This window comes from Centroberyx gerrardi, chromosome 21 (genome assembly GCF_048128805.1).
Source record: "Centroberyx gerrardi isolate f3 chromosome 21, fCenGer3.hap1.cur.20231027, whole genome shotgun sequence".
Lineage (NCBI taxonomy): Eukaryota > Metazoa > Chordata > Actinopteri > Beryciformes > Berycidae > Centroberyx > Centroberyx gerrardi.
Genome location: NC_136017.1, coordinates 2,310,373 through 2,337,544, shown reverse-complemented (window position 1 = coordinate 2,337,544; position 27,172 = coordinate 2,310,373). Strand labels below are relative to the sequence as shown.

The following is a 27,172-nucleotide window of genomic DNA, read 5'->3' as shown; positions in this document are numbered from 1 at the left end:
CAGAATTTGGCACTTGGTGGTTGGTGATTTCAGACCCTGCTTCACATTGTAGTTGATTGGTATCTCCAGCATACTACTCCGTACATTTTTAACGTAGAGGATGTCGGGGTTTGTTTGATTTTTAGGTCTGTGTCTTGTTATCATGCTCCACTCTTTTAGACGACAATGTACAGGAACTTGTTTTGGTAACATTGATGCAAAAACGTGTTTGCAATACTGACACACTTAATACTAAAGGATGAGATACAGGCCAAAACAGAGCAAGACATACAATGAACATTAGAGACTATACATACCACTCTAGATACATATTACTATTATCATATTACTTTAATATTGTGATATTACTCTCGAGCAAATGGAGAAGTAGCCAGTATTAAGACTAAGTTCAGCTAGTGCCATGTATATCCTATGATCCTTAGATTGTGTTTTATTGAGTTTTATGTCGTTAGTGTTATTCTGTCTTCCATAAGGACCACAATGGAAATAAGAGTTTAAATAACACTTTGTTGAGTTAAATATTTATGTTTGTCATGTATTTTTCCATTTCCCAAAGCAAATCAAATCATAGACTTGTACTCATTCAAAGAAAATGGACCACATAGATCGTTTATTCACTTTTATGCAATCTTCTTCCGTTCTCTTCTTCCCACACAGGAACCATGGGAATGCCACTACCCAACTGCGTTTGGGAACCGATATGTTGAACGTAACCTACTTCTCCAGTTGAGGAACGCCGTTCTGGGAAAGACGGATGGTAATATTTTTATTTTATACAAAGGACTTTCCCGTGAAAGCACAGCGACACGTCGACTCCCGATCCGCACCTTCGCCGGCCAGCGTCTTCCTGAGTCGGATGCGTCGCCGATGGCTCTGAACGAGAAGATGCAGTAATGGAAGTCCGCGCGCCGTTTAGCACCCAAACCATGAAGCAACTCAAAGGGTAGGGTCTGCCGTGAGCTCGCCTCACCCTGCCCTCCCTCCCTCCCACCCACCCGCGCCCTCGGCCGACGCCCGAACGCAGCGCGGAGCATCGAAGCGTAGTCCGCGGTCCCGCCCTCTCCTCGACCCGCCCCCCCCCTACCTCCATCACCGCCATTGGAAGACGAACATGACATGTGTTGCGCAGACACCGATTGATGTGTGATAGATATACCTCTGAGGTGTCGAGCGTAAAACCAGTGGAGCAATGAATGGCGGAAAGGACTGTGAGGCGGGAGACGAGAGGCAGGCCGTCCCTGTCCAGGTTCCCATTGGCTGGCAGCGCAAGGCGGAGCACAGCGGAGGGGTCGTCTACATAAGGTAAGAGGAACTCCTCAATATGGCAACATGTGAAGTAGTCAGACTGTCCCAGTTCGAGAAATGGACTTGTGACAAACTTTGAATTCCCTGGAAAATCTGTGGGGAATTAAACCGCGAAACACTCTCCTCGCTCAACAGTTTCTGTTGAGTTGCCCTTGAGCAAGGCACTTACTGTGCATTTACACTGTGAACAACTTGGTTGATGGGTCACTCAATGCTGACCGATTTTGGGTGGTGTCTACGTACTGGTTTTGTGCAGCTACAAGGTTTTGATGAAGAAAAATAAACAATATGTCTTTGGTAGTTCAACACCATTCAACAATCATACAGAGACCAATTTCTCCACCCACAGGAGTAGAAAATAAACCAGAATGCAATGCAACCACAAGACAACTTGGGTTTTGATTAAGGATTGCAGGTAATTCTGGGAAATGTAGGAAATCACTAACTGCAGCAGAAGTAGACGAGGCAGGTTGAGGGAAAGTGGGTTCACCAAAAAAGTAAATTACAACACTTCATCACAAAATAACTCCTGGAAAACACTGAATATCATAATAATGATGTCTAACAGTGTAAGAGTATCTGATGATGGATTTTTAACATAGCGAGTGCTTAATTAGGTAGCACTGAAAATAAGCAGAAAAATATTTTATGAAATTACTTTCCATCGATCCCAATGATGGATGCAACCGTTCTCCAATCATCGTTTTAAAATGTTTATTCCTGTAGTCTTTCAGATAAAAGTTTGCCTGGAAACAACTTCTGGTCCATTTTGCTCTTGCCAGACAGAAATATTTTTTATGGAACAAAGTCAATCGGTAAGGGAAGCAAGAAGGAAACCTGGATTGACAGCCGATGACCACGAAAAGTTCAGTCATGAGGCAACTTACGAGCTTGTTGAGCGTCCGCACATCCGACAGGTTTCCCTTGTCTCTCGGCTCTGTAGGGAATGAACAGAGTTGCGGTGACTAGGACTGGGTATCGTTTAAAAAATTACGATACCAGTACCAATACCAGTACCCTTAAAGTGATACCGATACCAATAGACTTCATTCGATACCTTTTTTTTTACGTTTTGGTGGCATCTCGGCACGCTGAACTGCCAACTCCGTCCCCTACACCGCGCTCGACTTCACCACCACAGACTGTATGGGTTGTAGCTGCTGCGGTAGCGGGCCAATCACACGTCGCATTAAATCGAAGAACGCTTGAACGTGATTGGCTGCGAGCAAAACCATACACATTTTTTTCTAGATCTGTGTACAAAAAGTATCGAATGCAGGTATCGTTTGACTGGAGAAGTTTCGATACTACTTGGTACTGGGTTATTTCGGTCGATACCTTAAAAGGTATCGAGTACCGATACCCAGCCCTACCAGTGAGGCCAACAGTGGAAAGCTGTGGTTGTACTGGGCAGCTCCCAGGTGTGAATATGACCTGTGTTAACGTGAAGCAGGGCAGTTCTGAAAAAGAGCGCACTCTGACGATGTTCCCTGGGTAAATAAATGCTAAAAATATCTTTATCCTGACGTATTCTGTTAGGCTGTGATGTGTGAAGCCGTAACAGAAGTACCAACTGCAGCAGGCCGGTGGTTTCCTGGCTTTTAAGCAGGTTGGGTAAATAACACCAACCAAATGCTGGTAAATTTTGGATGTGGCTTTGGGAGGAAGCCAGCCATCACTCGGGTCCTTTTCCGTTTACAGAATCCACTCGGCTGGTGAAAGGGTGCACGAGGCTGATGAATATTTTGATTTACCAGCCGCCGTGTCCCGTAGACAACAAGTTAGTTCCCTTCAGCATCGATACATGCGTGTTTACCAGCCACAATGAACCGAAGCAGTCGGCTGGTGTCAGGTTTATTTTGGGTGTTGGAAAGAATCCTGTCTACTTCTATGACCGTGGCCTGATACTGTCACTACATGCTAGTATTTGCTCATGTTCTTTCAAGTTTAAAGTGTGCTTTTGCTCCGGGGATGTGCAACTGTGCATCCTCCCAGTCGATATTTTCACAGCAGCTGGGACGGACTATTCAGTCGTTTGGTGTCAGCTTATCAGTGTAGTATATTATACTATATTATAGGAACTACCATTTAACACAGTGTTTTTCATCAAAGCTAAGATTGAAATGTTTCACCAGTTGGATTTGAGTCAAACACCATGAGAAAACCCTGTTTCTCGTGGTGTTTGACTCAGGGCTGCAACTAACGACTATTTTCATTGTCGATTATTTTCTCGATTAATCGATTAGTTGTTTGGTCTATAAAATGTCAGAAAATGGTGAAAAATGTCGATCAGTGTTTCCCAAAGCCCAAGATGACGTCCTCAAATGTTTTGTTTTGTCCACAACCCAAAGATATTCAGTTTACTGTCATAGAGGAGTAAAGACACCAGAAAATATTCACATTTAAGAAGCTGGAATCAGAGAATTTTGACTTATTTTTCTTAAAAAATTACTCAAACCGATTAATCGATTATCAAAATAGTTGGCGATTAATTTAATAGTTGACAACTAATCGATTAATCGATTAATCGATTAGGGAAACGCAGGTCTATTTTTGAACATGAGCAATGGAAGTAAAAAAAAAAAAAAATCAATTGCCAAATTTGACAATTATGCGGACACATCACCAGGGCATCAGTGCTATTATTTCATGTTTGGGATATCTTGATAATAATTTAGGCCTAATGATATTAATTTTTATTCACTCCCCAATGAGAGTCTCTACACATATCAGAAAATACAGTGAATGTATTGAAATGTAAATTAGTCATTTTCAGGTCTTGAATATTTTTGTGTATTATTTGTATTCATTAGTGCTAGGGGTAGACCAATATATGGGTTTGCCAATATATCGGGCCGATATTGGCCTTTTATTATCAGTCAGTGTCGTATGAAGGTCGGTTCCTCCCTGATCTTCGGTAGTGAATGCTTTTATTACTTTTATTTCATATGTCTGACAATTGAAATAATTCCCCTGTGGTGTGGGAGTGTTTTACTTAGCAGCTTCATGGGTGTCAGTCTGTAAAACCTTAAGGAGCTGCTGCTAACCCACCTAAAAAAAATGTCATTAGTATAGGTTTCAATGGGGGGTTTTAGTGTCCCATGATGGTCTAAATGCTGTTTCAGGGGCTTTTCCACCCTGATAAGAAAACAATTCTAGAGGGAAACACTGAATCCTTGTAATTTTTTGGGCATGAAATTGGTCAAATGAAAATATTGGCAGCTTAAATATTGATATCAGCTTTAAAAAACCCAATCAATCAAACGCAAATTAGTGCTGCAACACATAATATCACCCAAGGAATATTTGTGCTCCAGCTGAAGGAATTTTTTTTTTTTTTTTTCCCCTGTCCAGTCCCAGCGGCTCGGTGCTGTCCAGCCTGGAGCAGGTGAAAACCTACCTGCTGACAGATGGGACCTGCAAATGTGGCCTGGAGTGCCCACTCATCCTCCACAAGGTAAGGCTCGTCCTCCTTCGTTTAGGCACAGCGGGGCGGCCCGGCCCTCGTAAAAGCCGCCTCTTAACCCGGGCCGCAAATGCATCCTAATTAAAGATTAAGGTAGAAGATCCGCAGATGACATTAAAATCCCGCCTGTCCCTAAACGACAGCGGAGCGAGGTAGCCTTAAAACCTAAACTCACATGAGCAAGAATGGTGTTTCTGTAGCTGCCGTGGTGTTTGGGACAGAGACTTTCTTTCTTTTTTGTGTGTTTTTTTTTTTTAAACGAGCTTTATTCATTGATCAGTCGCTGTAAGGAGAAAGTGAAGATGAAGGAAAAAGACGTGAACCACATATCAGTGCAAGAAGCAAAAGTGGAAGAGTGTATTAGCCTAGTGAGATGACGTCAAACAAGGATTTCGGTTTAGTTCGGGGATCATGTGTCTGATCCCGTCCCTGCTGTCGGGAGATATGGGATGAAAGTGTGAGATCGCTTCATGAGGAGATGAAGTTTTTTTTTTTTTTTTAGTGTATTTCCTAGAGAGGCACACAGAGCTGGGTCCTAACTACATAGTGCCAAACATTTCTTTGATTCAAGCAAAACAAATAGGAAAATGGCATGTAACAGCATTTTGAACATTTCCTAAGCCTTGTTCCATTTGACTTTTAGACATTTTTGATTTTTATTTCCTTTTTTGGATGGGATAAAATGCCATTTGACTATTTGTATCCCTTGATAACAGCTTCAACCGAGGCCTTGATTGCTGCAGTTTTTGGTGATCAAGGAATTTCCACTTATTCTACAGTTGCATTTATTACAGTTTGCTGTGAGTGAGCCTCAGCTGAATGACTAAATAATTGTGAAAGTGAAAATCTAAGCCGATGTTTTGGTCCAAACGGTTCCAGAAACCGGGAAAATACTGACGTCTCCGCTCTAATCTTTGTTCTAATAAGGCGGATGCACCCACCACACACACACACACACACACACACACACACACACACACACACCACCACACCCCTCTAAATTGTCTTCTTCTGACCGAGCAGTGACATAAACTTTTCCTTTCAAACATCAATATTCTATGGTTTTATCATCACATGGTTATTGCTTTAACCCTTTTGGCTGCTCTCTGTTTTGTCCTCAGTGTCTGTGCAAAGTGTGTTGGGACACTAATGTGTAAAATACATTTGATTCTTAAGCACTCTGAAACATAAAGCATGAAATCCTTAACTGGCCCAACCTGCAGGTTAAATATTATGAGGTGTTTGGGAGGAGCAGCTCTATGTGTTCGTACGTTGGTTGCTTTGTTTCTGTGTGTTTATATCGATCTAAATAGTCTAAATATATATTGGCTGCATTTTTATTGATGTTTATTTTAGCGAGCTCAGTATCTTATTTTTCTTATTAAATCCTCCCACTCTATTAACTATAAGTGAATAACATATACTAACATACACTACCACTCAAACGTTTTGGCACACCACATTTTTCTTTTTTTTTTTTTACTATTTCCCACATTTTAGAATAACTGCAAAGATGTCAAAACTATGAAATAACACAAATGGAATTATGCAGTGAAAAAAAAAAGTGTTAAACGAATCAAAACTATCTTATATTTTAGATTCTTTGCCTTGATGGAAAGGCAAAGGCTTTGGAAAGAAATTCATACATAGGATCAACTTCACTATTTATATTTGTCTAAGAAACTCATTTATTTCAAGCATCTAAGCAGAAGCCTTTAGATCAAAATGGCTTTAAGAGAATGAGGAACATAGTAAATTTAATCAGGTGGGTCCAGACTGTTGATTTGTAGTGTACAGCTAATTTTAAATGGTTTCCCCCTCAGCATTTCATATAGGCAACGTTTCAAACTTATGAAGCCTATTTATTCAGTTTATGTCGGTACAGACCAACTTTTGGACCAAAAACCGACTCATAGGTGCAATGAATTATGGTCATTGTAGTTCAGACTCGTTTCAGTGCTTGACAGCAGTACAGCTTTGTTTTTTATAAACTTCACTGACCAAAAATGGCAGGTTTGAAAGCCAGCTTAGTGCATCATAGCACCTGATATAAATCTAAAACAAAAATAAACATGCTGTTAATGTCATCAAACACCTGCGGTTCATTTACAAGGCACAAAAAAAATGTTTCCCCCTTTTCTTCCTCAGGTGTTTAACTTTGACCCGGGGGCTGCGGTGAAGCAGAGGACGGCGGAGGACGTGCGGGCGGACGAAGACGTCACCAAACTCTGCATCCACAAGAGGAAGCTGCTGGCCGTGGCCACGCTGCACAAGAGCATAGAGACACACCCGTCTCTGACGCTCACCGGTCCAGGGGGAGGTACGAGCGCACGTGTACATTTTGTCTTTCGAATTCCTAAAGTTATGTTTCAAGTCACCGGTTTTCGGCGGCGACTTGGAAAGTAACACCGGCCGTCCGCCTGTAATGTTTGGCTGTGGCTGGTAAGTTAGTCTTATCTACCAGTCACTTTGGTAGATAACCACCGTCATCAAGTGGATGCTAATCTATTATAAAAATCTTAACTGGTTGGGTACATAGTGAAAGTGGCTGGTAGATTTGGGAATTTAATAGCTTTTGTGGCTTGTAAACCAAAAAAAGTATAAAGCTCTTGTTGTCTTGGGCATTGCAGGCTGAAAGCAATTTGAAATCTAGCATCAGAATTGGTATTTTTTATTGCTTTTAGGTTGTTAAAAAACTCTTCAGTTCCTCTCGTTAACTGGCAGGCTTTGTAGAAAAATTTTATGATTTTTATGATTCACCAGCCACTGTCGCCTGAAGACAAAAATGAGTTGGCTGCCTTGTTTCTTGTCTAAGCTGTTGGTGTTATGGGCATTTTGAGCCACGCAGAATATGAAATATGGCCTCAAAAATCTTATTTTTATTTACTCTCAGGTTGTTGGAAGATTATTCTCTAATCAACTCAAATGTGTTTTTGCTCAAGGTGCGACGCCTATGGTCGCCGCGCATTCCACGCCTCAACGAGCAATAAGGACTAAACCCCACGAGGGCCTCGCCAACGCTGCTGTCCCCGACTGCAAGAACCCTTTCAAGATGATGATGGCGGCCGGGCAGCAGCAGCGGCTGTACCCGCCCCAGGAGGTGGGTGGAGCCCAGCAGCCGGAGCTCTACCCCGGCTACCCCAGGCAGCAGAGGCTGGGCAGCGGGGAGCCAGGCCCCAAATCCCCCTACCGGGGCGGTTACGGCGGCATGCTGAGCCCGCCTCCCTCCGGCGTGAAGCTGTACGGAGACGGCTCCCAGTCCCCCGGCGCCGACACCCTGGGCGGCCCCGACGGGTTTCCACGGACCAACGCCTGCGGCTTCCCGGGAGCCGGCAGCCCCGGCTCCGCCTCCATCCACGGGAACGGCAGGACGCCTCTCTCCCCGCCCAGCGTGATGCTCCACGGCTCCCCCGCCGGACAGCCGTCCTGCGCTATGGCAGGGAGGACTAGCACACCCCTCTCCCCCACGGCCACTGCCAAAAGCCCCGTCATGAACATGAACATGCCGCGGGGGAACTTCCCCCCTGGGATGGATATGTCCCGAGCGGCGTTCCACCATAAAACACAGCCCCCCCTGCACCCCGGACCGCCCCCCTCCATACCTCCCTCCTGCGCCCTTCAGAAAAGGCAGTTGACCTCTGAAAAAGACCCGTTGGGCATCCTGGACCCCATCCCCAGCAAGCCGGTCAGCCAGCCCCCCGCCAACGCCCCGAACCCCTCCAACTTCCAGCCTAGCATCCACTCTCAGGTACCAATGATGAATGTAAACATCCCCCCTCCCGTCATCGTCCCCTTGCCAAGTAACTTACCTTTACCCACAGTGAAGCCGGGGCCCGTGGGGCACGGCGGTCACGTTCAGAGGACTCAACAGGCCGGTCCCGCCTCCTCCATGTCCCCCTCTCCTGTCACCTCTCCTGTCCACATGGGCGGTCCCGCCCTCGGCAGGATGGAGGCTTCCCCCCATCGCTCGCGCTCCTCCTCCACCTCCTCTGACCACGGGAACTTCGCCATGCCCTCGGGGCACCAGGCCCCCTGCGGCACCATGAAGGTCCCGCCTCGCTCCCCCAGGTCGGCCATGGGCTCGCCCCGGCCGGCTATGCCCTCCAGCCCCTCCACCAACAAAACCGACCCGCTCCACCAGTACAAAGACTCCCAGCTACTGTCGGGGATGGGTAACTCCATCGGCGCCCAGCAGCACAGCAACCCCATGTATTCGCCCACCTCTTCTTCCTCCTCCTCCTCTTCCTCTTCCTTGGCCACGCCCAGCGCTTCCCAGAAGGGCCACCCGGGTCTCCTGGGTATGCCCCTCAACCAGATCCTCAACCAACAGAACGCCGCCTCCTTCCCCGCCAGCAGCCTCCTGTCAGCCGCAGCCAAAGCACAGCTAGCAAATCAAAACAAACACAGCGCTGCCGGCAACAGCGCCGCCGGTGTCGGTATGGCGGGCATGGGGGCGGGCGGCGGAGGTAACGGAGGGGGCGGCGGGCACCCCGGCTCCCTGAGCGGCCCTCGAGGCATGGAGGGACACAGCACTTTAAACCCCATGCTCCCGCCGAACTCCACCATGCTGCTCAACACACCTGAGGGCCAGAGCGGCCGGGCGGCGCTGAGAGACAAGCTGATGGCCCAGCAGAGGGATCCGCTGCGCAAACGCAAGCAGTCATCCGGCAGCGCCGCGGTCAGCCACGACAACGGCAACAACATGGTCTACATGCTTAACAAACCGGGCGTGGGACCTCGCATGCCGGGGGCCGGTCCCGCGGAGCAACTGCGGAAGGTGGCCCGACTGGGAAACCTGCCCCCCAACACCTCCATGGCCCAGCTGCTCCAGTCCATGAGCTGCCAGAGTTCCCACAACCTGGCCGGGAGCAGCCACCGCCCCGGGCCCCCGGGAGCCGGCCAGCTGCACTACGGCGACGGCACCTCCATGGTCCCCGGGGCCCAGCAGAACCTCCTGGCCCAGCAGAGGCTGCGGGGCCCAGGGGACGCCATGCAGCACTGCCACAACATGGACTCCTCCGGGGGCCACCCGGGCCCTCACCCTCACCCCGGCCCTCACCCGGGCCCTCATCCTCACCCCGGCCCTCACCCCCAGTTCCCCGACATGATGGCCCAGATGCAGGCCTCGTCCATGGGGAGCTGCGGGCCCATGGGGCCCGGCGGCGGACCGGTCGGCCCCGACGGCATGCCGCTGGGACGGCCCAACACTAACCCCCCGCCGCTGTCCCACCCCGGCCCTCACCTCTCGCAGCAGAACCTCCTCCACGGCATGGGACGGACTAACATGGTGGTGATGTCACACGGAGGCGGCGATGGAAGCGTCTCTGAGACAGGTGAGGCGTCCAGACACTGCAGCAGGAACATGCTGCCTACAGAACTGAGCAAGGAACTAATGTGAGATCAGGCTACACAATATTATCACTGTTGTCACCATTTCTATTATTATATATTGTGATTTTAGTTTCCACAATTATTAAATGGAGGATATTGATGTAACTAATGTAGTTAAGATGCAAAAAGTATTCATCATCAATCAATACCAGTTAATTGAGGTTAGTAAGCATGATCATAATATCTTAACAAAATAATCATCATTTTAGCCATAATGCTCAGCGCTCATGGCTGTAATTATGGTTGTTCATTTTCAATGATTTTCTCAGATGATGCTTCTAAAAAATTGTTCCCTACGTGCCAAAATTTTTCAAATTTTTCACTTTTCAAATTATCTGTAGAAAAAAATATCATTGTCGAGCCCTTACATCTCATTGAGTTTATTAAATTTATTGAGATGACATCTTGATTAACATTGACATTTTCTACAAAGTGCACCTTACTAATACTTGGGTTGTAGTTATGGCTAAAATAATTGCAGTTATTAATTGCAGAACTTGAGATATGATGTCGATATTAGATGCAAAAAGTCCCTCAAATTACTAAAATAATCGAGATTATTGTAATTGTGCTGCCTTACATCCACCATGACTTTACAATTCACCAGCCACTTTCACCATTTCACTAGCCACATATGTAGAAATTATCCCAAAAAAGATGGTGGGGCTGCTGACCTAGCAAAGTGACTGACAGAGAAACAAACTGACCGCCATTTGGCTGCAGGACTGTGTTGATTTCCTGTGCTTTTAATTAGTATCGACCCCCTCGGCGATAAGCGAGCGGTTGGATGAAGACACCGTTTCTATGGTTATGAGCGAAATAAAACCAAAGGATTTAGGTGATCGGCCCCGAGCCTCGACAGCCGGGCCGCTCCGATATCTGAGCGAGCGAGCGAGCCGGCCCCTCATCTCTGGAAGCTAATTGTCAGTCAGCCAGTGTTTCTCTTTGTTTTATTTGTACACTAGCATCAGTCAATGGAGTAAGAAGATGGAAATGGGATCTGCATCACGCTTTAAGGGAAGCAGCCCAGATAGGCCGCTCTAAAGAGCTTCTCCCAGCTAGCTGGTCGCTATAGTAACCATGGACCCTGAATAGAGACCAGAGTGAAGCCTTTGAAGAGGATTTAGGCCTGTGTGTGTGTGTCTCTGTGACTGTGTGTGTGTGTGCTTCTATTTATTTATGTGTGAATATGACAGAGTTTGACTGTGCGCATGTTTGTGTGTGTGTGTGTGTGTGTTTTGACAGCACTGAAAAGGCCTTGATCTTATGTTTTTTCTCCTCTCCTGCCTGGTGTGGGTCTGGGCTATATGAGTTTATGTATTCAGCGTGCGTCTGTGTGTCCTCATATGGTTTTATAATGGAGATATCAGCAAGGTCTTCCTGGCCCGCTGTAGGCCACCTGTTCTCATTACCAGGTGCCCCGTTATTCTGGATTTCTGCTAAAGTCAAATCATTGAAATTCAGGTGGTCCTGTGTGGCTCAGGGGGACGGAGCGTGCCGTTTGTCCCTGCTGGGGCCACCCATACTAAAATAACGAGTCTAAATTGTCAAAATCAAAAATATTACATAAGCCCAAGTCTATAAATGTGCATTTAAAGTAATAATTTGCGACATTTTCACATGAATAAATGTCCGTTTTGCTTTCTGACTGCTCTAACTCAGCAGTGATTCAACCTACTGTATATCCAGCTGATGAAAGCTCTTCTGTTGGATCCTCTGCCGCGTTTTTTACATTTCCGGTTTGTTAGGAATAAAGAGAAGAAGAAGAAGAACTGGGTAGTTGGCATGAGCAGCGATGACCGCATCAACAGAAAACCCAAGCTCCTCCCACACTGTTTGATTGACGGGTGATCTGTGGGAAGTGCGGTGCAGAAACACCACGGCGATGAGGCTGAGCAACAAAGATGGAGGAGGAGTAATTTAAAAGATGGTGATGATGGTGAATTCAGGAAGGACGTTCCAGTTTAGTGGCCCTGATGCCAAATAAATAAAACAGTATTTTGCCACCAAATATCATCTGTTCCTCCTCTCTGTAGATTTTCCCAAACTTCTGGCTAATTTGGACGCCACGTTAGGCGTCTTAAGAGCGCTGAAAGCTGTTTGAAAGTGGCCTAGTCAGTGGCTTCTTAGTCTTCGCCTCCAACCATCTGTTTCTAGACGGGCAGCAAGCTTTGAAGCCCCGCCCCCACCCCCCATACCCCCCCCCCCTCCCCCCCTGTCCCCCCCTCCTTTACCACCACCATCAACCCCAAAGTTCATTGTAACCCCCTTTGCCCAGACCCCCTGCCACCCGGCTCCAGCGCTGACCCCCCCATCCCCCGGCAGGCTAAAATCACACCACCCAACCCTCATAATCCAACCCCCCCCCCCCCCCCCGCTCCCAACAAGCTTCCTGGCAGCAGACAGCACCACCAATCATCACTCGGTTCCCATGGCAACCTCCCCCGGCAACGGCCGTCACTATATCATAGCAGTAGAGGAGGACGGGGGGCGAGGGAGGGGGGGGGGGGGCGTTGGCCGAGTCGTGGCCCTCAGCCTTAGAGGGGAAAGAGAGAGAGAGAGAGAGAGAGAGGCAAAGGGAAAGAAAAGGAAAGAGAGAAAAAAAATAGAGAACACACACAGCTGCCCTTCAGCTACGTAGCATCGCACCAGCTGCTCCAGTCACCACCAGTCCACACACACACACACACACACACACACACACACACACACACACCAAACCCAGCGTTAGGCCTCTGAGATCTTGTATTTTCCGGGGCTTCGTCTGCATAACATTGCTACTGGGCTTTTTTTTTTTTTTTTCATTCCCAAAGATACATCTGTAGCCTTGATGTGTTTTGTCGGCGCTCTGCCCTTCTCGTTCTCTTCGCTAACAGGTCCGTTTGTAGCGCGCATCTGGCGGCGTGTCCTTCTGTTCGCTCGGGCGCAGCACAATGTGAGAGTGCAACTTTTTTTTTTAACTTTCAAAGTCTCGGCGCAGAGGAACGCTCGCCCACCGCCGCCGCTCGTTTCCTCGCGGGCGCGATGAGTTTGAGAAGGTTTGAGTTACACAGAGAGAGGAGGAGCGCTGCGTCGACTGCTGGTACTGAAAAACACTGCGGTACCAGGTGTGAAACACGGCACTGTACTAGTGCGTTTATTTATTTTTTTAGTAGTTATTTGATTGATTGAGGGACAGTGCATGTAACGTAATCACACTTCACTTTATTGAAATATAAAAGATGTGTGCACATGACGTTTGTAGCTACTGCTAATTTCCAACCCTAGTTCCTAGCTGGGCTTTTAAATAGACAACAACTGTCTAAAACGTCTTGTGTAGGCTGATAAAAAGTACAGAAACTTTAAAAATAGCCTACTTTATAGATTCCAGAAACACAGTTTTGCAGTGTTTCACATCACCAGCTTGCATTAGATTCACACTCATGAGCATAAATCCTTTAAAAAATGTGTTTATTTACACGCAGATATCAGTTTGCCATACGTTTTTATCAGAAAATGATGCACCAAATGCCTTAAAATAATCACATGCCTTATTCTGATGATCGTGGTGTTTTGATGCCAGTCGGGGAAACAAAATATATGAGCAACGGCGAACGTTTTTTTTCTAGTTTCTCTCCCATCGCTTCAAAACGACAAAAAAATAAAATCCATGCATCTTCAGAAAGTGTTTCAGTGAGTGAGAAAAGAATGATACGTTACCCCAGAGTTCATGAAACTCTCAACATGTTAATGACCATGTGAACTTTAAAATACCCCCCCACACACACACACACACACACACACACCAAAATAGCACAGTTTTTTTTTTGCCAACAGCAGTGATTAGATAAGATAAACTTTATTAATCCTTGAGGGAGAATTGGCTCGTTGCAGCAGCGAAAAATAGACTATTGAAAAAAAATCCTATTCAAGATTCATCAATAGGAATTTGGCATCAAGTTCCTATTGGCAAGGACAAATGCTCATAATGTCGACCGTTCAGATTTACATATTTTGGAAGTTCACAGATCATAATGGATGGAGTAGTGAGTGCTGAAGTGTCCTTGAGCAAGACGCTGAAGCCCTCCCAGCTCTGGACCCTGACCTCTGACCTCTGACCTCCCTGTGGAAGGGGAGCAAGAGAAATAACAGTTCCCCTGCAGCGATGAAGCTTCACATGACATCATTAGCATTACATTAATATGGTTGATATTTCTTGGAATGAAAATTATTTTGATCACAGTTCATGAAAACCATGGTTTCCAGCGGTGCTGTTCTGTCGCTGACCCCGTGCTCTGATTTCCACACACACACACACACACACACACACACACACTGCAATGTCTTAGGAAACCTTCGTCATGTTTCTCTTTCCCATCTTTCCCATCTCATTCTACTGTAAACTATCCAAATAAGCCAGAAATGCCCCCCAAAAAAGTTAGAATACAAAGCAGCTTTGGTGGGAATCCAGTTGACTTCTTTATAATAATAATAATAATAATAAAGTATATTTGTAAAGCACTTCTCAAAAACAGAGTTACAAAGAGTTTCACATAAAAAGTAAAATCAGTAGACAAAATAAAACATGGTAAAACGAAGCTCGACATGAATTTAAATGAAAGTGCAATGAAAATAAAACAATAAACAGGGGAATAAAGCACAATTAAGAAAACTAAAACAAATAAAAGGCCTTTTATAAAGAAGAAGATCCCATTGGTTCTGCAGGAGACACTTTGTCAGTGTGAAAAGTTAAATGATAAAGTTCTGCACATCTGAGAAAAGTATTTCAGACGCATCAGAAACTGTATTTAAGACTTTGTTTTCTTCAGTCTGAACCAGAGTTAAAAAGTATATTTTGTTGTATTTTTGTATTAAATTCGTCCAGGTTCACTCTGACCAATCACAAGTGACTTCTCTCCGGTTTCCTACTTCCTTTCCAGTCCCATCGTTCCTGTGTCTCTCTGCTGTCCGATAAAGCACAAATGACACAAACAGAATCTTTAAAAATGTATTGATGGGTGTTCCTAATAGTGCTGAAACGATTAGTTGATTGACAGAAAATTAATCGATTCTAATTTTCATAATTAATCGTTTTAGTCGTTTAGATTTGCTGCTTTTCTCTGTTTGATATCACTATAAAATAAATACTTTGGGGTTTTTTTTGTTTTAAGGCTCACAGTAACTTATGATGGGCATTTGTCATTATTTTTGACATTTTGTAGACTAAATTCCGATTCATCAAAAAAATAATTGATAGATTGATAATGAAAATAATGGTTAGTTGCAGCCGTAATTCCTAATTTAAAAATGACCTGACTGACCTGTCTGTCCCGTCCGTCCTGCAGGAAACCCGTCGGCGCTCGGCTGCGGTCTGGGCGGCCTGCAGCCCCACGGCGGCGGCGGCGGCGGCGGCGGTCAGATGTACCAGCAGCAGATCCACCCGGCCATGCAGCCGGGCGTCGGCTCCCACCCGGCCTACCAGGGCCAGCAGCACTTCTCCGACAACCCGCCCTACCCAGACGCCAACGCCGGCTCCATGGCCTGCCTCTACCAGAGCTACCAGGTGGGTGGATGGGCCACGAACACACACACACACACACACACACACACACACATACAGGTGTTAGTGGATACATGTTAGAGTTAGTTAATTGACGATATATCCGGCAGATATTGGCCAATCAAAACCAGGTAATCAGTGTTCCCACCGCCAATATGATGCAGGTGAGGATGTGATTTTACTCAACAGCATCAGGTGTGTCAGTCTGTAAAATCCGCAGTAAAACCTTTTTTCTTGTTTTTATTTGTATTTATCCCTCTCACTATGAAGCGCTTTATGTCGAGCCTGTTTGTTGAAAGCGTTTTAGAAATAAATTTGACTTGACTCGGTGACAGGGGAAGAGATACGAAGAGTTTCAGTCTAAAATGAGAGATCCACCATTTGGAAAAATGTGACATTTACTTTTACAGAATGATTCACGGCACATTTTGATAAATATTTTTCACCTGAAAATCTAATCTGAGTGTTTGAAGGGTGCAAATGCCATCCTCAAATGTTTCCATTTTATAAGCAAAGTTCTTGAGTGATATTTCCTTGCGTAATATTTTGTGTAATGTGTGTTAATGCATGTCAGTGTGTGTGTGTGTGGGCGTCCCAGCAGTTAGACTGGCTCAGGTTAAAACCCTTCCATCGCCAAGCATCCACCCTGCTAAAGTTTCCTTGAGCAAGACGCTGAATCAGAAGGGAAGGAGCAGAGAGGGGGGGGGGCAAAGAAACAAGAATTTCCTTATTGCGATCAATAAAATATCATATTTCATTATTATTAGTACATTATCTCGACCATATTGTGGATATTTCCTGGAACTAAATTTTAATTTTGATCTCAGTAGCAGTGCAGATAGTTGCTGACCTTGCTGTTGTGTCCACAGCAGGGGATGCTGTCGCACCCGCAGTTCGGGGAGGGGCAGCAGCGGGAGCTTCAGCCCCAGGGGGAGGGGCTTCCGGCGGGAACGCCGGGCCCCGACAGGCTCCCCGGCGGAGGCCCGGAGTCGGTGGACGCCATCTACAGAGCCGTGGTGGACGCCGCCAGCAAGGGCATGCACGTCACCATCACCACCACCGTGAGCGGCACCACGCAGGCCGGCCCGGTGCCCGCCCTCAGCGCCATGAGTGCCTTCACCGCCTCCATCGGGGAGCCCGTCAACCTGCCCCACGTGGTCAGCGCCGTCATCCACGGGCACCAGGAGGGGGAGGCGCTGTCCCAGCAGCCCAGACCCAGGCAGGCCCGGCCGGGGCGGGGCCAGAAGAACATGGAGCCGGGGAAGAGCACGCCGGACGGCCCCGAGGCCAACGACTACTTCCGCTCCCCGGGCCGCGGGACTCCCAGGGGGCAGTGGGACGGGGAGACGCCGCACGGAGGAGGCTTCGACGCTCACGGTAACAGCAACGCCTGGGGCGGCGAGGAGTTTCTGGAGTGCTCCACCCAGGTGAGGAGCAGTCCCTGCATGGAGCGACCGGCCAGCCTGGCCCCCGCCCCGCCCTGCCCCGCCGACGGGTCCCACGACCACGACCACGGCTTGGCCCTGGCCCCCGATAAGGCCTTCCTCGACGACGGCTACCGCTTCAACAACTGCGGCCGGACGCCCGCTAACTACAAGGAGCGTCTGGACCAGACGGTGGAGCGCTGCGCACACATCAACGGCGCCGCCGCGCAGTTCAGCGCCCGGGGTTACGGCGAGGTGCTGGGCCCCCCGCGGCAGGAGCTGACGGGGGACGACCAGTCGCCGAGCTCCTCCACCAGCCTGGAGGGGCCGCTGGCCACGGCCAAAGACTACACCCACTACAACGGCCACTTCAACGGCATGGCGCCCAGCCCCTCGGACACCAAGAGCCTGAGCAGCGAGGAGGACCTGCGGCAGCCGGACTCGCCCTCCTCGGAGCTGCTGCACTACCGCTCCAGGACCTTCAACATGGGAGAGCTGGTGTGGGGCCAGCTGAAGGGCTTCCCCCCCTGGCCCGCCAAGCTGGCCGGGGACGAACAAGTGCACAGCGCCGCCATGCAGCTCCGGGAGCAGGCCAAGGTGAGACGGACGGGCAGATGAGGCTTTACTCACTGATAAGACTAATAATAATATTAATAATCATTTTATTTATATAGCACCTTTTGACAGTCAAAATAAAAGCAGAATACTCAAAATGAATTTAAAAAGCAACGGGACCGTGTGAAACAGGAATTAAATTAAGAGAAGAGGACACAGGAGGAGAAGAGCAACATTCAATTAAATACTGGGATAACCGAAAGATAAAAAACAAAATAAATAGTAAGGATAAAGTTAAATTAAAATAAGATAAAACTCAGATAAAAAAATAACATCATGACAGCACATCACATCTGCTAGCCTGAGCTCCTCAGGCAGATTGTTCCAAATGCTAACCAACCATCATTCTCAATTCTTACTTTGTTTGAAAATGTTTTGAAAAAGTTGGCTGGTAAAATATTGAAAATCAAGAGAAAGACATCCAAAAGATAGGTGCTGGATCAACGAAAACATCAAGTGAAATACAACAGAAGATCATCTGTTGTGTTTCACTGGTAAAATATTGAGACTGGCTAGTGAATTTGGGGATTTAAGGGATTCTGGGTGCCCCTTAAATAGTCAGAATCCCTTTTAATCACAGCAGCATTCATACATAGAATACAACTCAAAGCTTTATGTTAAATAAATGAATTCAAACAATTAAGAGCAAAAGCACATTTTTTTAAGCAAAAGCAAGACAGAATTTGTCTAGTAAAATTACATTAAAAAGAAATAAATACATTCAAATATAATAAAATTGTATTATTCTTTTACCGTAAGAAATATTCAGACTACACATTATTATCAGTATATGAATCATGAACTCTTACTTAAAATAAAATGTGATGCCTACTATGAGAAAAGCATTGCTCTAGATTATGGATTATTACTGAAGCCGGTTGCCAGCGTAAAACTGTTGCTTACAAATAACAAAATATCAGATGATACAATCAGTTGTATTTGACTGTAAGCTATATTTCCCCCAGATGGATATCTAATGCAACACTGAGAAGTCAGGGCAGGAAATGAGCTTTTTTTGTCCACCGGCCATAGGAGCAGATGGATTCCAAAATGCACCAGATAATTCCACCGTTTTACCTGCCAAATCTGAATTTTACAATAGAAGCGGAGCCAAAGAAGCCGCCAGAAGAGACACAAACTTAAAAACTGCAGTCCCAAATGTGGTCGGTGGTTATTTCCCTCCTCTGTACTCACCCGCTCGTCCTCTTCTGTCTCCGTCCAGGTTGAGCCAGAGAAGCTAAAAACACTAACTCACGACTTGGAGGCGCTTGACCGAGCCGCCAAAAGAAACCGGAAGTAAGTCCCTTTTTTTTTTTTTACGCTTTCTGCTGAGCCGGCTGGTGAAAACCACAGGAAAGCCGGTTTGAGTTGTGTTTCTTCTGATCCCATGAGTTGAAGGTTTTCTATTTATATGTGGAGGGAGTTGGGGAACATGAAAAAAAGCTTTCTTAGTTCCTGAAAGATTTACTTTTTGCAGACACGTGGTTTTTACCTGAAAGCAGCGATGTACATTTTGTATTGCAGTAGAAAATATTAATTGAAAAGCTTGTTTCAGGGTGTCTAAAGTAAGGCTGAACGATATTGACAAAAAATGGAATTGCGATTTATTTGACAGAATATTGCAGTTGTGATTTTAAGTTTTTCTTGTCATACATTTTTAGAACTTTAAAATTGTTTGAAGAAAAAAAAAAAAGAGAATAAAACGTGAATGTCGTCCAACAGACCGGGGAAACTGAATAATCATTTGGAAGCTGCTATCCACGAGGCCATGAGTGAGCTGGATAAGATGTCGGGCACAGTGAGTATCCCCTCCCTCCCTCCCTCCCTTCTCCTCTTTCCTTCCCTCCTTGCCTGCTTCCTCTCTCCTCTCTCCTGAAGGGATCGCGATATCGCTTTCCCCCCCTCCTCGAAACGTCCTTTTTTTTAACTTTGGGCTTGTCTGCGAATCTTCTCTCTCTCTCTCCCAGGTTCATCAGATCCCGTCGAGGGATCGTCAGGTCAAGCTACCCAAGCCTAAGAGGAGGAAGATATCCAGATAACATTGAATGTGTCGGCCCAAGAACGTCCTCGAAGCTTTCGGAAAACGTCGTCCGTTCAGCCTCGATTGCGGTCTGAGCTCTCTACCAGGTGCTACACATGGACTTCAGTGGTACATCGTTGTTCCATGATATCAACTTGACTTAATGACTGACTGACCACAGAAAGGTGCTGGAAAATCCAATCACCAATACAGTTTTAACTGTAAACAAAACAAACAAAAAAACACAAAAAAAAAAACATCAAAACGGTTGCAATTTGTCTACAGCTCACTGAATTAACTATTTTTTTCTAGTATAAGATAGTAAAACGAACGAAAAAAAGCTACGAGCATTACCTTACATATTTAAGAAAAATAGACAGTCCAAATATTTCTGATACATTTTCAATATGTACATAGATAATCCTGAAATTTCATGCTATTAAGAATTGTATGTAAATATTGTACAATGTCATGTACAAGCGTACCTAATGCACATTTTATCTTTTATTGTACAAAAACAAAGCAGAAAGAAGTGTACCAATGTCTTGGTTTCTATTCAGAAATGCGGTCGCGCTAACGGCCGTGCGCATAGGATAAATAAGAATACAGCCTAAAGCTTTTATATGATGAACTGTAAGACGCGCTGTTTGTTTTTTTTGGGCGAGGGAACAGCAGTGGAACGGGCATGAGTATGTGAGTTCTCCATTACGACAGTCACTTCACACCAGTTAAGTGTTCATTTGTATTGGAAAAACAAAACGAAACAGAATGAACTTTACCAGCAGAAAGTGTTCAATTTCTCCCCCCCCCCACGTCCCATCCCCCCCTAAGCATTGTGGGAAGATACGACCATCCAAAAAAATGTTGGTGAATCTTCGTCTCCTCTACCGGTCAGTTTAGCAGGTAACCGACCGTTACTTGGAGGTCCTGCTCTGTGCTGAGAAAAAAAAACAAAATCGAGCTGGCTGGTGAATTTTTTTTGGGGATTTACCAACCGTTGCAACCGGCAGACAAAAGAAAGTTTCCTGACCTTTTTTAAAAGGGAAAAATCCACCTTCAGATTCTCTTACACTGTTAAACGTCATCAGTTTGGGATGTTCAGTATATTCCAGGAGTTATTCTGTAATGAAGTGTTTTTTTTTGTGAACACACTTTCCCTCCACCTGCCTCGTCTGCTTCTACTTCCGTTCGTGATTTCCTACATTTCCCAGAATCCACCCCCCCACCCTCACTGAAACCCCAGCATGTGTTGTGTAGCTGCATTGCATTCTGGTCTCTCTCCTGCTCCTGTGGGGTGGAGAAACTGGTCTCTCTTCTTCTTCTACGATGGATTTCTCCCTGTATGATTGTTGAACGTCTTCTCGGTGCAAAATGGCGGCTCTAGAAAGAAGCCCTCGCTCTTTGATTCTGAGGGACTGACACCAAAACCTGACGTTTACCACTGATGTGAAACATTTTCACGTCGTCTACGTTTGGCCGGTTATCCACAGGACTAAGAAAAATACACTAAACAACAAAATGGACCCAGAAATGCAAAGTACATCACCGATAGCTGTGTTTTTAACAGTGTTAAAGTGTTTTATGGTGGATTTTTCCTTTATCTCCAACCAAGAATCGCAGGCTGCATTGATGATATGACATTTGGTTGTTGTGATTATTTTCTCGTGCTCGTTCGTACAATGATTTTTCCAATACTGTAGTCATTATTTGCCACAACTATAGCTTTAGGTAGAGTAACCAACCTCAGAGGCAAAGTCTAGTTCGTGACCCTGAGTCTAGATTGTGATAAGGAACACTAACTCGGTTTTCAAGAGCGGTGAAAGCATTTCTCACAATTAGGGGCCTTATGTTTTTGTTTTTGTTCTGTTTTTGTTTTGCTTGTTGTAAATTATTTATGTACAGTATTTCATATTTATTTTAAGCTTTACAAATATGCTAGATGGCAATAATACTACCAAGAGTTGAAAACTCAAGCCTTATATGTGTATATGTATGTTTTTGTTACTGTTTTTTTTTTTGTTTTGTTTGTTTTTTTTAACTCATGAACAGCTCATGTATTCAGATAGTCCGTTAAAAAGATCATGTTCCCTTTATTTAAGAAGTGAGCGTTTCAGAAAACACATAACATTGTGGGGTTTTTACAGTTAGGCTAGCTACTTGTTTTTGTTACAGAATGTTTCACGGATTTCTTCCTTATAGAAAAATATGTACTGTCTGCCTCCAGGATCATACTATTTATGATTATGCACGTCTGAAAAGGCAGACGGGGTTTGTATTGGTAACAAATGCAGTTCTAACACTACTAGCTGTCAAAGAGTTTCAAGCCGAAAAAGTAAAATCATCACTCGATTGGTGTGAAAGTCAGCGGTGATGCGCAGTATTGTGTAAGTCGGAGGATCGTCGCGACCTTTGCCCTCCGGTTCCTTCCTCCAGGCCGCGTCAAACTGCTGAGGCTGGAAATGGGAACTCAGAATCGGAGGTGGGGTCCGTGTACAGCTGCTCCTCTAGATCAAAACCCGCCCACTACATCGACCTGAATCCACTACAGAATTATCAAGTGCAATACGAAGTAATGGAAAAGTTCAACAGCTTAGAAACACTGCATCTCCCAACTGTCCGAACCCCCCTTTTTTTTTTTTTTTTTTTTTTACCTGTACACACCTTGAAGAACTCGAAGATTGACTGTAATTTGTTGCCTATTTCAAAATCTCTTTAACTATTTTGCGGTGAAGATTTCTCTGATCTATTTCAAATGGCACAGCAGAAATTTAGTCCGACACTTATTGCAAAAGTTCCTTCCCTTTTGATGTGCGCACACCCGAAAATTAACAACCTCAAAGTTCATTTTACTGTAATTTGTGCAGAGGAAAACCGTCACCCATTTAAAAAAAATCCTTAACTTTTTGATGTGCACACAGTTTTGCTAACCAAGTTGAACTCGCTCCTTTCAAAAGTTCCTAACCTAAGAGCCTTGAAGTAAAAATGTAACTAACTTGCAGTAAGGAAACCCATACATTTCAAAAGATCTTCACCTTTTTGATGTTAACACAGTTTTGCTAACCTCAAAGTCAATTTGTACTCTTAATTTGTGGCAGTGAGATCCTGACCCATTTCAAAATGCCTGAACCCGAGAACCTTGAAGTCAAATTCGCATTTAATTTGCAGCGAGGAAACACCCATTTCAAAAGATCCTTACCTCTTTGATGTGTACACACTTTTTTTTAAAACCTCAAAGTTCAGTTTTACTGTAATCTTTGCTTAGGAAATCCATCCTTTTTCAACATGGCCAACCTGTTTGATGTGCACACAGTTCTGATAACCTCTAAATCAAGTAATCCTCACCTATTTCCCCCCGGGGACAATAAATTAACTAACAAACTATTTCCAAATGTCCTAACCTAAGAGCCTTGAATTCAAATTTTAAGCTTAATTTCTAGCTAGAACCCCCAGCCATTTCAAACAATCCTTATGTTACTGATGTGTGCAGACTTTAAAGAACCTCCATCAAGTTTTTACAAAGGACCTTTTCAAAATGTCCTACATTTTTGGTGTGCACACACTTTTAAGAACCTCAAAATCATGTTTTTGCTGAGGAAATCTACTCTTTACAAAATGCGAGAACCTCAAAGTCAAGTTTCTGTTGAGGAAATCCACACTTACCAAAATGTCCTACCTTTGTCAAGAAATCCATTCTTTTCAAAACGTAAGAACCCCAAAATTCAGTTTTACCGCGATTTGAGTCGAGGAAATACGCCCTTTTCAACAAGTCCTACCTTTTGTTTAGATGTGTACACACTTTTAAGAACCTCCAAGTCAAGTTGTACTCTTAATTGGTGTGGAAATCCTCACCTATTTTGTTCGAGAACACATGAACTCTTTCTGTAAAGTTAATTCTCCCTTCCCCTCCCGTTTTTAACAAGATATCACCAAGTCCTACCTTTTGTTTAGATGTGTACACACTTTTAAGAACTTCAAGTCAAGTTGTACTCTTAATTGGTGTGGAAATCCTCACCTATTTCAAAATGTCCTAACCTTAAGAGCCTTACATTCAAATTTTAAGCTTCATTTCCAAATAGGAACCCCACAATCCCGACCTTGTTGATGTGCACACACTTCAGAGAACGTTCAAAGTCAAGTTTCTGCTGAGGAAATCCAAAATGTCGTACCTTTGCCAAGGAAATCTGTTGTTTCCAAAAGACAAGAACCCCAAAAGTTCAGTTTTACTGTAATTTGAGCCGAGGAAATTTGCCCTTTCCTACCTTTGTCCTACCTTTTGTTTAGATGTGTACACACTTTTAAGAACCTCCAAGTCAAGTTGTACTCTTAATTAGCGTGGAAATCCTCACCTATTTCAAAATGTCCTAACCTTAAGAGCCTTACATTCAAATTTTAGGCTTCATTTCCAAATAGGAACGCCACAATCCCGACCTTGTTGATGTGCACACACTTTAGAGAACGTTCAAAGTCAAGTTTCTGCTGAGGAAATCCAAAATATGTCCTACCATTGCCAAGGAAATTTCCAAAACATAAGAACCCCAAAAGTTCCGTTTTACTGTAATTTGAGCCGAGGAAATTTGCCCTTTCCTACCTTTGTCCTACCTTTATTTCAGATGTGCACACACTCCAAGTCCAGTTTTTACTCTAACTTGTGGCGAGGAAATCCTCCACCCGTTTTCAAAAATGTGACCTTCGAGAGCACGTGAACTCTTGCGGTAAAGTTCATTCTGCCCCCCCCTCCCCCCGCCGCTCCGTTTTTTTGTGCAATGACATGCAGGTCCCGGCCTCGTCTCGGGACCCATGTGTTACGGATCTGTTTTATCAGTTTCATGTTATTTGTGGTCAAGAGTTCGACGCGTTTTTGTGTTTTGAAATGGTCTGTGCAGTCTATTTTTCCTCCCCTCCACCCATGATTGTATGTGTTGAGATGTGAGTGTGATTTTTCTCTCGATGCCGGTTTTCGGTTTTTCCTGACACTCGTTTTTGCTCTTTGACTCTCATTTTACCCCCTTCCACCCTTTCGTTGTCAGTATTTTATTTTTTCAACTTGTAATTAAGTATATATTTTCTCACTAATATATACTTTACAAAAAAATAGACTTGCGTGAAGTATGATGTGCACTTGATTGCATTTTTTTTTTTTTTTTTTTGGCGTTAATGTGGGCTAGGGATAGTTTGTCAGTCCATAATTATGAAATTGTTTGGATTTTTTTTTGTTTTTTTTGTTTTTTTAATGGTTTGATGTAAGCAGCATTTTCTTTTGTAAATATTGTGAAACATTACAGGTCATGCAGTGATGTAACATTTTGAACAATGTTGCACAGATGTTTAAGATATTAAAAACATGGTCACTCTTACTTGAATAATCTGGTCTGTAACGTGTTTTTAAATTCCTCTTCTCTGCTTGTATTTCTTCAGTGTCCAAATTATTTGACTTCCAGATGAATTAATAAGCCATACATTAATTTCTGGGGGATTAGAAAATGTGTTTCACTAGGATTTATTCACCCAGCTGGTGTATTTTTAAACATGAATCACTTTAAAATCACTGTTTCTTGTTCAACGCTCCCCTCTAGTGTAGAAACAGTGGAATAATGATGCACTGCAGTGGGAGAGCGGCTTTACTATTATTTTGTGTTATTTATTATTTATTCACACTTCCAAAATGCAGTATACCCACTTGGGAATGAATAATTGAATGGATGAATAAATGGTTGGATAGATGGATCAATAAACTAGATGCCATATAGTTACATACAAATAACTGGATACACAGATGATGGATGTAAACATACCCAATGTTAATTATTCAATATCTTAAAAAAAAGGATTTAGTCTGTAAAAGTGTTATCAAATTCTCAATTTATCAATTAAGTTACCTTCTATCTCTCATAAAGTGTCATCATTTATTTTTTAATTTTGTACTGTTAATCATTTTGTAAGAGTAAGTCTCACCTTTTTCAAGATATCTTATTTTGGAATCAAACTTAATCTGTTTAGACTATTTCCATACTGCAGTGTTTGCACATTTTAATCCAAATTGCAAAATAACGTTTTTCAGCTCCATCTGAGTTTGGAACATCCTCGGACAGCGTTATCACTTTAATTAACCTTTATCTATAAAAGGGAATTAACAGCAGGATCCTATGGAAGAATATTACGGTGAAAAGAACTATAGTAATCCTATAATATCTTACATTGATGTTAACTATCACAGCAACACTTTAAAGTCTGAATAGGAATATTATAGGAATCCTATAGGAATATTATAATCCTATAGGAGTATTATAGCCTACTGAAAGGTCACTATAAACTCGCTATATAAAGTATAAACACACAGTCCCTATAGGAATATTATAGGATTACTATAGGGATGTTAGTCATACCAGAGGAGATTAAAGAAAAAACTACTGTAACTCACTATTTAGTACCTCAGACATACTATAAGTAGGAATATTATAGAAGAAAAAGAAAAGTAGCCTACTGTAACTATTTAGCACCATGAATGCTATACGTCACTATAGGAACATTATAGTGAATTTTCGTTAGGAGTTTGTGCATGTAGGCTATGTGTGGTGATTGGAGCTTTTGTGAGTGCATGTGTGAGTGCATGTGTGGGCGCGCGTGCACACGAGCTACATTGGTGGTGGTGCTGCTGGTGGTGGTGCTGATGCAGGACGCGTGGGCGCGCCGCGGCAGCGTGCAGGAGCGCGCCTCGCAAGACAGGACGATGCGGTTGTTTCTGCGCATCCGTCCCGGCTCCGCTCTCTCTCTCCCCTCTCTCTCTCTCTCTCTCTCTCTCTCTCTCTCTCTCTCTCTGCAAACCAGGCGGCGCTTCTCCGGGCTGATTCACCCCTTCAACACACACACACACACACACACACACACACACACACACACACACACAGCTCTAGTTTCTGCATGATTCATCCTGTGTGATCGTGTCGCTAATGTTTGGTTTCCTCGCGGGGACGCAGAGCCGCAGCTGATTTGTTGCCATGGCGCAGCGGAGGAGACCCGGGGAGACTCGGCTTGGATGAAGGACGCGTTGCGCATCGGATAAAGCAGGAGCTTCCCAAACTTTTCCAGGCCAAGGATCCCCCAGACAGACCCGCAGTGAAGCAGGAACCCAGAATTAATGAGGCCTCACCCTGAGGAACCCCATCCCAGAAGGGTTTTGCTGTTGGAAATGCTTTAGTGCGACTGTCTGCGCTGCAGGTGGGAGGCAGCAGTCAAACCTACAGCCAGCTTTATCTTTCTCTTTATTTCCATGAACTAACAGTCCGCTGGGACGCCTGGAAGCTCCTTCAAGGACCCCTGGAGGGCCTTGAACCCCACTTTGGACCCCACCGGACTGTCTCCGTCCTCCTCCGTGTTGTTTTCGGGGTGTTCTGGGAGCGCGAGCAGCAGCAGTC

At 44.7% G+C, this 27,172-nt stretch overlaps 1 protein-coding gene across 1 annotated transcript; it reads left to right on the top strand.

The window, feature by feature from the left end:
* Positions 1 to 1,187: 1,187 nt before the first annotated feature.
* On the top strand, positions 1,188 to 20,809 carry mbd5 (methyl-CpG binding domain protein 5). Its single transcript, XM_078291153.1, has 9 exons — positions 1,188 to 1,302; positions 4,660 to 4,762; positions 6,920 to 7,091; positions 7,714 to 10,104; positions 15,487 to 15,704; positions 16,571 to 17,722; positions 18,963 to 19,036; positions 19,463 to 19,538; positions 19,708 to 20,809. Exons 1-9 carry the CDS (start codon positions 1,190 to 1,192, stop codon positions 19,777 to 19,779), a joined length of 4,371 nt encoding a protein of 1,456 aa, XP_078147279.1. The 5' UTR covers positions 1,188 to 1,189; the 3' UTR covers positions 19,780 to 20,809.
* The last annotated feature ends 6,363 nt before the right edge of the window (positions 20,810 to 27,172 follow it).